The sequence below is a fragment of the Taudactylus pleione genome, unplaced genomic scaffold (genome assembly GCF_031769625.1).
Source record: "Taudactylus pleione unplaced genomic scaffold, aTauple2 ptg000012l, whole genome shotgun sequence".
In the NCBI taxonomy this organism is placed as follows: Eukaryota; Metazoa; Chordata; class Amphibia; order Anura; family Myobatrachidae; genus Taudactylus; species Taudactylus pleione.
Genome location: NW_028284415.1, coordinates 3,499,851 through 3,512,293, shown reverse-complemented (window position 1 = coordinate 3,512,293; position 12,443 = coordinate 3,499,851). Strand labels below are relative to the sequence as shown.

At 42.2% G+C, this 12,443-nt stretch overlaps 1 protein-coding gene across 1 annotated transcript in view; it reads left to right on the top strand.

Annotated features, from left to right (window-relative positions):
- Positions 1–11,715, top strand: part of RGS9 (regulator of G protein signaling 9) — a 129,155-nt gene extending 117,440 nt beyond the window's left edge. The window contains exons 17-19 of the mRNA XM_088467998.1: positions 70–187; positions 6,785–7,293; positions 11,169–11,715. Of these exons, the coding sequence (XP_088324124.1) occupies positions 70–187; positions 6,785–7,293; positions 11,169–11,322 (781 nt within the window). The 3' untranslated portion in view covers positions 11,323–11,715. The remainder of the gene's footprint in view (positions 1–69; positions 188–6,784; positions 7,294–11,168) is intronic.
- Positions 11,716–12,443: the final 728 nt, after the last annotated feature.

Sequence of the window (12,443 nt, the reverse complement as noted above, 5' to 3'; positions counted from 1 at the left end):
AGTACATTATTTTCAAAACAATACCTAGAAAATAGTTATGATTATACTTTTATATTTCTCTTTTCCTAACAGTAACTTTCCATTCATGCGTCGGCATCGGAGATCCAGCCCAAGCCCGGTGATCCTGCGACAGCTGGAGGAAGAAGCCCGAGCAAAGGAGGCTGCAAACACCGTGGATATTACCCAGGTTATGAGCAAGCTAGACAGGAGGAGCCAACTTAAGCAGGAGGCTCCTAAACCCACTTAGATTGGGACCCAGGCAATACTGGCTCAAGTATAGAGTGAGAAAATCTTAGGGCAACTTAAGAGCAAGAAAACAGGATGAAATTACCAGCTATAGATTCAATGGAGAAACTAGTGAAATTCCCAGCACTACCACAAGGTGTCCCCACTGCTTAGCTTTTCTAGGGCAGTCTGTTTGCTGGTCCAAAAATATTTGTCTTTTTGTTGACTTTCCAGAAGGTTAAGCTACGACTTTGAGTATAATTAGGACTCTTCAATGAATGAGTCATAGCCACAACAGCTGTACCAAGTAGAGCACAGGATAGAGGATGGGTAATTTAAAATTCAGACAAATTATAGGTATAATGGATTTCCTGATTGTGGTTGTTATTCAAGGTGATCGTTATGTATCTGTGAATTCCACTATCAGGATTGTGACAATGTAGTGGTGTCTAGTGAGGGCAGATGGACATACAGAATCATCTGTTAAAACAAAATAGACTTCCCTGACACTGTAAGGTAAATCAGGAGCATTTTGTCATCAGATATAGTATGGCATTGTAAGTCTTCCCACTGAGAGCAACGAGTAGTAAAGCACAACCCAATATCAGTGACAAGATCATATGTACACACTTGTAGCTCAGGCTTGTCGGTAATGTTTCAGTAGTCCCTTCTTTTCAAGTAAAGGTCATTCCCTGTAAGGGCAGTTCAAGATGACAATACATGTATAGGAGGAATCTTGCTGGAATCCCTGTGGGTGACAGTAATCAATGATCATTAGTGCTGTTTTTATTAATAAGGGTATTTTATGTGGTAACAGTGTAATCATTTACCTGAGACATCAGCGTACACCTTCATGTGTGTTCTGGCACCTTAACATGACACTGCTATTAGTTTGCACCTGCCTTCCTACCAATATTACTAAATTCATTGCTTTATCAGGCTTCCTTCTGTCTTTTTTTAATAAGTCATTTATACAGTTAGGAAGACTTATTTAATTACTTGTATCCTTGGGATAGGACACAATACTTGTATCCGCATCATAGCCCACAGCAATGAAAATAAGCTGTTATGTCTGATGAATATAGGCATGACTGTGAGCACAGAAAGGACCCAGGAATAGTAAGTGTATATATTATATCCATATAAATTATATTTCATTGTGATCTGCCAGAGAGCAATAAGAATTACCATCAGAAGCATGTGTATGGAATCGGGCAACATACATATTAAAGGTTTTAGACAAAAGGCAGATTTAAGTGATTTAGGTTGTTTCAGAAATGGGGTACGCTGTACAAAAAGACAGAGCAGCAAGGCTTCTTACTGAAATAAAAGACCATTAGCCGTTTTCTGGAAGTAGATCTTAGGTGATAAGTACTGTAGCTTCATATGCAAGAAGTAGTAAGAAGTTCTAGGTACAGTATTTGTTAAGCTTGTCCAGAAATATTAAATCAAAACACAGCATTTGTATTTAATATTATTGCCCCTTTAATCTAGCATCCAAATCCAGTAAAGACGTGACGTATATGTAAAGCGCAGCATATGAAAATTGATCTCTTTATCTGATTAGTCTATAATATGCATGTAATAATATAATAAGCCTCAGCATCTATTGTGTGATCAGCTTTCTGGCCATGGGAGTTAGACATAATAGGTAGATCAGGTGCACTACATTTGCAAGTATAGCCTTTGGGCCTGATTCAGCAAGGATCGCTATTTCGAATGTGCAGTTCAACTGCGATAGTATGCTAATCCATTGCGATCGCTATGTAGTCGCAGCACTTCAAAGGACGCCCACTTTACCTTACACACATCCGTAATGTTTAGCAAGACTGAGAGACCATTGGTACAATAGAACACCATCACAGCCTCACACACACTTGCACAAGGTCAGACCTTACTCAGAAATTGCTAACTTCCACGCACACTATAAGGCCTCAGGCTGATTTATAGACTGCGGGTAACTCAATTACATTTAAAGGAAACAGTAGTAGTTCCAGAACAGAGCCTCTGGGAGCAACACAGGTAACACCTAGGAGGCCGGACTGACATATACTGGGATCTTCCTGATAAATAGGAGTGAAAACCCTTTAACGTGTGCACCAATTATAAATGTTTGCTTACCAGTGCAGTATGGGACACAGAATGAAAGGTTTTTGCAAAATCTAGGAAACTTTCCCTGATGAATGTTCCATTACACACTGCTTTTCATTACAGATGTTTAATGAGATTGTTTGCTGTAGAATCGTTTGATCAAAAGCCAGATTGGAATGAACTAAGGAAAATTCGTTGTATTGTAAAAGCTGCTGATTTAGGAATCAACATATGTTGATGGCTTTGGGTAACATGGGTATTAAAGAGAGAGATCTATGGCTTGTGTCACCGCTTTTGGCAATCAGAGTCACATATAGCAACTGAGGCACAGTTGGTAGCAAATTGGGCGTAAATTAGAGATGTGCGGGTTCGGTTGTACTCTGTTCTTTTCTACAAAATTATTATTGCAAGTTCGGATTTCTCTTATTGTTCTCTAAAACACGTGACCGCTGGATAGATAATATGATGCAAGTTTCTGAGATCCGAACATATCCGAGTAAAACCGAACTGCACATCTCTAGCGTAAATTAAGAAAAAAATAATATAAAAATAGCGCATTTCTGCATATATGCAGAACTCATGGTGGAGAAGTGGTTAGCATCGCTGCCTTACTTACAGTACTGGGGGGTCGATTCAGACCCGGACGCTAAGCCGCGATCGCTTGCATCCAAAAGGGGCCGGGTATGCAAATTCCGCACTGTCTGGTGTAAGGACGCCCTCTATGTCTTAGAGAGCGACGGCAGAGTGAGCACATGCCGGTATAAAGACGCCCACTTTTCTGTCTTAGCACGTGTCATCTCCAGGAAGTGTATGGTTAATCAGAACCATCGAGAGTCATGGGAGCTGCTCGCAGCGCTTGAGGTAGACCCTACTCCACCGCAAGCACTGCGATCACTGCAGGCTGAAATACTACCAGGTGACGTGTACAATGACGCTTCCATGCTATTTATGCACACCCATAAAACTCAACTTTGACGCCCAGACATGCCTGCGTTCGCAGCACCACTCCCCCATTCACAAGCACCTTCCCGTTACCACCCACAAACAGCACTGTCACTCATAGTAGCGCTCAGTCTTTGTGCTACGAGCGCACGATTCCCGATCGCAGTAACTGGTTCGCACACGCGTCCCGCAATGCATGCGCAGATGTGCGACAATCGGCCATAGCGAGCAATTGCTGCTTAGCGTCCGGGTCTGAATTGGGCCCTGAGGTCACAAGTTAATTTCTCAACCAAGGCATTATCTGTGTAACGTTGGTATATTTTCAGTGTTTGCATGGTTTTCCTCCGAGTGCTCCAGTTTTCTCCCACACATACCGGTAAGGTATTTGGGTTCTGAAATTTTTTTTACCCTAGTGGGTATGACTGTGTATGTGATAGGGTAGTGATTTTCAGCCTTTTTCAACTCGAGGCACACTACACAAGATTTTAAAATTGCCAAGGCACACCATCCGGCGATGCAGCGTGCGTGACCAATGAAAAAACATACACACACATTGGCCTCCACAGGAACAAAACACACTACAGTACAAGTGCGGTGAGCTGAGAGCTGCGGCACAGTGGTTGAAAGACACTGTGATAAGGAATGTAGAGCCTGATTCAGAGTTGTGTGCGAATGCTGCCGCAGCTGCGATTTTCATAGCTGTTGATGTGCGATGGTCTGCTAATGCAACAGCGGCCGGGACTTGTACGGAGATACCCACCTGAGCCGTCGCAGCTACCCGCAACTGCATACACATGCACAGGATGCAGATCAGGCCAACATTGACTTCCTGAGTGAGTCTATGGTTACTCAGAATGGTCGCCGTAACTGAGACGCCGGAGCCATGTTTCCTGTGACATGCGTTTTTAGCCGACACTCCCCTTTGCCTCCCCAAACGATCCCTGCCTGGCACTCACACTGTGATAAAAAGACTCATAGCGTGCGACTACGGCAATGCACCTTGCGCAGTGCAAATCAAACACATGCACAATGGCAAATAATCACTCCATTTGCAAAAACATTGGCATAGTGTACAACTCTGAATCAGGCCAACAAACTGTAAGCTCCAGTGAGGCAGGGCAGATGTGAATGGCACTGTAAAGTGCTGCGTAATACGTGTGCGCTATAGTAACTTATAACATAACTAAATAATGCATACGACTCTGCATTGGCAGAATATGCACCATGTTAACTATATCATTATTATCAGTGTGTACTTATACTGGCCGTATAGCAGGTACAAAAGATACGTCTCCTAACAGGTATATATGCACCTACTTGCTGGTCTGCATGAGCAGCATTGGGGTGTATGAGCAGCATTGGGGTGTATATGGCCACACTCAACTTTACTTATGCTAGAGTGTCTCTTCCCACCTCCATGTCACCTATCTTATCGTAAGGTTTGGTAGGTGCAAAATGTGTGCGGGCCTTCCTGGGAACATCTGCATACATTCACTTTCTGAGCATGCACATAGGGTAATCATGTAAGGAATCCTACACAGACCAGCAGTAATCACTCAGCATCAGCCCCATAGAGAGCAAGGTGGCAGTAGGGCAGAGTGGAACCTAAGCCTGTTTGTGGAGCGTATCTTACATGAATTTATACTGCGATTGCTCAGGAGCTGGGCACACGCAAGTACAGGCTATTCAGAGTGATATAAATTTAAATCCTGTCTACACATATGTAGATGGTGTAACTAAGTTGAAACGGGGCATTCTCTTGTAGGAACATTTCTGTGATCTGGTGTCAACACAACCGCAGAATTTGCCATAAGCGAAAATACACCTGTTTGCAGGCGTAGCTTTTGCACCTAGTATAGGGTAGGTAGCAAACCAGGCACTCAGGTTGAGGCGAATGTAAGTATTTTTTCCATCCATCTTTTCCAAGTACGCCCAGTTTACTTCCAGCTGCATCTGACCCAGTATGCTCAGCTATTACATTGCAGGAGAGCATGTACAAGAAAGTAAATCAGGCTAGGGAGGAAAGAAACCCCTAAGTATGGAGCATTTCCTGTCTAGTTGCAATTGGCTGTGTTATGTGTTTCCAGTCAATGAGAAGCTGCCAGTCCAGGTACAGTATGCCAGAAGTATTGGCACATATTAGCTATTTTGTAGCAATTCTGATGTTAGTTAGTCCTGTGCCCTATGTATTAAACAGCACAAAGGTCCAATTCCATTAAAGAGAAGACAACATTATACAGGACTACATCTACACATATAATGCAACATACTGTAATACAGGACTGCAACTACACAAATAATACAATTTAAATCAACTGAAAAACCTAATCTGCACAGTATATATAAATACCACTTTTTCATTATTGCATAGCAAATAAAATTTCTCCATAGGAATATATACATATTCAGGTCTGTAGCTTTTCCTTGCAGATTTCTATACAGTACAGTAAAATGGCTAGACTTACAAGCAGACTGCGCAATCTGTGCCCATTATGACTTTGGGAATTGTGTCTACAGCTGTATGTCATTCTTATTTATTCACATTTCTGTGGGTAGAAAAGGCAGTACAGTGAGTCTTAATCTATAGGTGACGTTACCTGTTTAGGCCATTTCATATGTAAATGTCAGTGCGGATATATTTTGTACTTTATACAAGATATCATAATGTTGCAAAATACACTCCATCCTTCCCATTCACCAACTGTTACATCACTTCCTGTCATTCCATTTCCATGTCTTTCCATCAATAAACATGTTCCGTTTTCCAAGTTTGTCTTTATTTCATTATTCTTTTTATTGTATACCATTTTTCTGTATATATTCAATGATGGCTGAACCAATATGACAATGTGATCTTCCAATTTACTTGGGACCAGCAACATCAATGAGTTTCTTGCCTCGTACCTCAGTGATGTCATGATGGCACTGATGCCTAGTGATTTGCCATGTTGCATTCATTAGAATATCAGTTTAAAACATAAAAGCTGTCTCCACCATGTGTAGGGGACTGGTGCACTTCATGTACATAGGGCTCTATGTACTAAGCCTTGGAGAGAGAGAAAGTTGCGGAGACAAAGTACCAACCAATCAGCTCCTAACTGTCACTTTACAGGCTGTGTTTGAAAAATGACAGGAGCTGATTGGTTGTTACTTTATCTCTGTCCACTTTATGTCTCTCAAAGGCTTAGTACGTAGACCCCATAGTATTCTTGGAATATAATACTAGTTATTGTAAATAATGCTACTGCTATGTACATCACTATTACAGCCAATAGGAGGTGGGAAAAATATTATGTAAGGCCAGGTAAAAGCATTTATAAGGTACTGTACCTCGCCAAATGTACATAAGTTAATTTATGTTTTACCCTCAGCTTTGTCTAGTTTGAAAGTAACTGATATTTTCCAAGCTCTATGACACAGTAACTGTTAATATTAATTACAATGTTTTAGCATTTATAATGTTTACAAAACCCTGCAATGTTAGTCTGTAGTTGACCTTGTACCAACCCTCTGATCTCTCCTACAGTTGTGCCATTACACTGCTCCAATTCCTCACCTGACTGTTTACACCGGTACCTGTGTTCCCCCGTCCCCAACAAGTCCCTTCCTGACCTGCCACCCTGCAACAGATCTCTCTACCCCCTCCCTTGGACACATCGCCTTGCCAAATTGTACAGCCTGTCCTTCTCCTATTAGTGTAGCAATAGAAAGTACTCCAGATGTCGAAAGGAAATGGGAATCCGGCAGGGTGTATGACTCTGAGAACCAGTTCCCTTCTCCCACTGACAATACAGAAGTGTCATTCGGGTCAGAGTCTGGAACAGCTGGGAACCACCTGTCTGTCCCATTGGAGATCAAAACGGCTCAGAAATCCAAGGTGACATTGTCTTTCAGCAAGCTCTTGAAAAGGGGGTGCTCAAATTCCCCAGTTTTTGCCACCCTTTCTCCCAAGTGCCCAGCGGTCAATCATGGCAAAGTGCAACCTATAAACGAGCTTGAGCAGCAGCTTCAACAAACCTCAAAGACAGTGACCAAGTAAGTAGAGGTGCTCCCAATGAATGTTAGCTGAAGAATTGGGAACTTTAACTGGCCAGATAAGCGCACCCTAGACTGCAACTGTATTTAACCTATCAGTATAATTAAACAAACTCTGGAAGTAGTTAATTGTGGATGGGATAACTAAGCCTTTTCCAGCTGCAGTATGTACAGAAGTTGATGGATTCAGGGAAGTACATGTTGGTTTTTATAGATATGTGGTCAGAGAGGGTTTATTGAACTGTCTGACTTTCCTTTGTTTCCAGCTCACAGAGAAAATGACTGTTGAGGTGCTAATTGTACTCTGTCATGTCTCCCACATTCCATGTCACTGACTTGGGTTTAGTAAATAAACTGTTACAGCAAACCTTTTACCTATTAAAATCTCAAGGCATCATACTGATTACCGTAATCATGTGCCTTTTCCGTAATATCATTGTCTTTACGCAGAACGACCCCAATCACTATGAAAAAACTCATAGAACTGAAATACTGGTGTATTTCTCAAACTTTTCACCCCCTTATACATGTGGAAACAGCATGTATAAATATAAATATCCCAATTTACCAAATATCTTCTGCATTCAGATAAGTGAATTTATCAAGTTCGCCAGACTCTCCTACAGTTAACCATCGTACCCTAAAGGCTAATTTTAGAATATTTTCACTGGAGAGGGATCTTTAGGGGTTTGAAATTATTAATTGAATAAGAACGCATAAATCTGTAACCACTTTCCTGGCGTGATCGCATTACATGTGATCACACCAGGCTGGGCTGTGCCTGACAAGGTCGCATCTGATGCTACCAGTCTCAAACACCCACTGGGCGGCTGCCGGAAGATAATCTTCCAGCAGATGCCAATCTCAGAGGACCTCCCATTCCCTCTGCACCTTCGGATCCTCTCTGTACTGATCACTGCTGGTCGCAGTGATCGGGCAGCCTGGCGGTACCCCGCACGCTTCAGCTGCAGAGAGGAGCCAGATTGACAGTTTGGGGGCGAGGAGCATTCCTGAAACGGGGAGTTAAGTGGTTGAGAGAGTTTTTATAGTAGGGAACACAGCCGTGTTCTGTATGATCATTAACACCTGGTGGACAAAAAAAGAATAAGATGTTTCCCACTGTTTTCAGCATGGCCAATGCATGGAATTACATTGTGTTTCTTTGGCTTTACTAGCATCCGTGTTTATGATCACCTGCACAGTGGAAAGTCTGATATGGTTTGCATGGCACATGCATGTTGGAGGTCTCAAAATGTTCGCTCTGATGTCACCAGCTTTTTTACATCTGTGTATTTTACTGCAAGCTCCCCAATCACCTGAACATCACTGCATGAACCCATTACGGCATGGAATGGTGAGCTGCCAACACCCTATCTGATTGTGGAGTATAGGCCCTCTTTGTTCAGTCCAGTATTATTTCCTTTTAGCTTTCAGACACTGAGAAAAATGCCAACACATCTACAGTAGAAGGGGAAATACATAACAAAGTTAGTAAAATAGATTACTGTGTGTATTATTGTTTGATAGAAATTCATAAATCAGTTTCCAGGGAGCCACTGATGGATATAATACCAAGAGGGTATTTAATCAGTTTTTTTTTCACTGCAAGACCCTTAACGCAGCATTTCAAGTACCAATTTATTGGGAGAGTAGAACTTTAAAAACTAAAAGTTGTGTGAACGAAGGCACACAGCGTTCCAACTATGGTGATTGGACTATAGATAGGGATTACTTGTCATCTCTGCCAGAAATGTATTGGCTATGGGCCTGATTCAGAGCCGGATGCTCTGAACGAGCGCCCGCTCTGAATCAGGGCGTGTTTTTTTTTTCCGTCCAGCCTTTTGGACGCTCGCATAGCTGTGGGTTACCACCCACAGCTTATGCGAGCATCCATGATGATGGTCGCGATGGTCAAGACCATCGCGACCATCGGGCTTGCGACGAGACCCTGCGGTAGGGTCTCGGTGACCGCAAGCCCTGGAGTGAGTTTGGCTCTATCAGAGCCAAAATCACTCCCACTGACATCACTAGTGATGTCAGTGGGGCCGGACCCAGACGGTAGGCGTTCCCATGGGAACACCTCCGTCTGGCAGCCAAGCCCCCGGCACGCTCAAAAAAGGGGGCGTGCTGTCACTCACCATCGACAGCACGCCCCCTTTGGTGCGAGACCCATAATGACGGCTACCCCGTCGTTATTCGGGTCTCGCGCATGCACACGATGGAGCTCCCTCCATTGTGTGCATGCGCAGTAGGGCACCATCGGCCCGCTCGCGAGCGGGTCTGAATCAGGCCCTATATCCACAAATCTTCCATGCTGTATGGAGCAAGAATAGAACAAACTGCATTCAAGGTCAGTCAGGCACTTAAAAAATACTTTTCTATAGTATAGTCATCATGTGCCTAATAGGGACCTATGGGCCTGATTCAGAGTTGTACGCTCTTCCGATGTTTACGCAGTTGAGCGATAATTGGTCATCTGTACATGCGTCAGAGTCACATGGCACATGTGTCAAGGCACATTACCGTAGTCGCTCGCAGCACAGTGTGATTGAAAGTCAGGGAGCATTTGTGGGAGGTAACGCGGAGTGGCGGCAAAGAGCGCAGGAGTGTCACAACAATTTTCGGGGCATGTCACAGCCTGCCTCTGTGATCCCAAATGCAGTGAAAGTGGCTCAAACATCTCAGTATAGCGCCCTTTCTTCACAACCATAGGGCTACTCAGTCTGATTATCGAAGGATCTGTGACCGATGCTGTGTCTTTGTACGCAGATGCTTGGATTTGCAAAGCCGCAGGTGGGCGTCTCAAAATCGACATTTGCATATTTTCACGGAGCAGCTGTGATGGCATTAGCGTACATCTCTGAATCAGGCCCTATGATCCCTATTTTGCTCTGATTCAGAGATGGTTGGTAATGCAGCCGCTTTCGCAATAGCAGTTGCTGGAATATTCAAATGCTACTCCCAGCCTTCCCTTTAACAAAGCACAGCCATTGGGTGGTGCCATTGACTCTTGGGCAAGAGACCCTGAAAGTAAAACTGCAACTGGTTAGCAGATATCAGCATAAACTGTGATGTCTTCCTTCATGTATCTACTGTACATGTGGATTTGTAACCACTACAAAGTCTACATCACACATAGTAAAGATATGGGGATAAAATAGACTAAAAGCCTCTTTAAATCATCAGTTATTCACATGTATCTGCTGTAGAATAGCATATTAACACAAGCACATACGTACAAAAAAGAGATATAGGGGCCTATTATTCAAAGTAAAAAATGCAGCCAATCCTCTGAAAACGAAAACAAAGAAATCCCCAGTCTCATTTACTAAGCTCTGAAAAGCTTTATGGAGCTTGGCCCCAGTATTTAAGAAATGTTATTTTGAGGGGCTTAGCCGTAATTTTTCTTAAATAGGCCCCTTACTTTTCAATAAAGGATATGTATGGGCATGCAAATATGTAATGCTCATTATTTAATCTAAATTCACTGGTAATAGCACAGACCAGTAAAGATGAAGGTAAAAATATAATAGGGCGGTTTTTAACTAACCCGGTTTTGGCTTTTAAAAAAGTATGCTACTTTTAATCCCACTGTAAAATCGCAGAGAAACGTACGCTTTTGCAAATTGACCACTGTTACATTTCCATCTACCCGTCCTCATGATATTTGACATACTAAAAGTAGTGACAGGCTGCAGTGCTCTTTTATATCCAGAATATTATTGAAGAATAGATCTCTGGGTAATGCCAGAGCTTGATATTGAAGGGCTGCTATGTGAATGGATTACCCATTATCGTGTTCTCCTGGGTAAGAATGACTAATTCTGAACAAACTATTTTTCATTTTAGAATTTAATTAATGTTACTTGTTGCAGCTTTTTCCAGATTAAAGTGGATATTCCAGCTGAGTGTCGGATTTATCCCATTGACTCAGAGGAGGAGGAGGACAACCAGCTGGCATGTAAGGACTCCATTCAAGAAGTGATCTGTCCCTGGGAGAACATCATAGAAGAAGGTAAAGCAGGGTAGCAGCACCTGGCCTGAGGGCATCCAGAAAAGGGACACTGTCGCTACACACTATGGCCGGGAACTTCTCTGAATCTAAAAAGTGCATTAGGATACTCAACGAATCCAACAACCGCCTTTACCATTAACCAATTCACTGCCACTAGGGGGAACGGAACTTCCTCCCTCACTTCAGCACACAAGTTAAAGCCAAAATCACCAATAATTTAGTATTTAGTTGGACTTCTAGATCATTAATTCTGAAACTCCCTCTGGGGGTAAAGGTGTTTTGTAGCCAGGTAAAATATCTGTTCAGTAATTATTTGTTCACACTCAGTTGTTATTTTACTGTAACATTAGTGGGTTTGCTTCTAGTTGGTTATTCCAGATTGGCTCAGTTTATATTTAGGGTAGGAAAGCAGGGCATACATATTGTAATTAATAGCTTCCTGCTTCTGCAAGTTTCTATTCATTTTACAGAGCTGCTGCATTTTGTAATCTAGCATGATTATACATCACATTTTTTGTTAGGGCCACTGGATTTGCTCTTTACACTCTTGTCAAGGATATTTGGGTGGAAACTAATGACTAAAGAATGATTAATAATTAGTTCATAATTAATATGAATTAAAAGGTGGCACTATCTATCTGGGCAAAATTATTAATTGGTGAAAATATCTACTAATTAATGAAAAAGGTAGTAATGAATCTTTGTACCTATTGAGCAGAGTTTCAAAGAGTATTTAAAGTACTGTAGTACATGTACATGGTAGCACTATCTAGTGCTGTAATATGTCAAATATTAAAGGTGATACTTTTAATACATTTAATTTTCTAATGAGTAAAAACATTGATATTTTAGGTAGTGTTAAAGGGTTGCTTGCAATATTTGAGTAAATAAGTATTAAATAATCGTACTGATTGATTATAGCCTCAAATTATGAAGCAATGACTGAGAATCACTTAACGTGACTGCTGTAGCCTCCTCATTCTCTTCCCTCTTTGCTATTTTACAATTAAAACTCCCCTGAATGCCCATCTTATGCTGGGCATACACTGCCAGATAAAATGTCTGTCAGACCGACAGACATTTTATCTGGCCGGCTGCCAGCCGCAGATGTCCGCGGCATACACTGTGAGAGAAA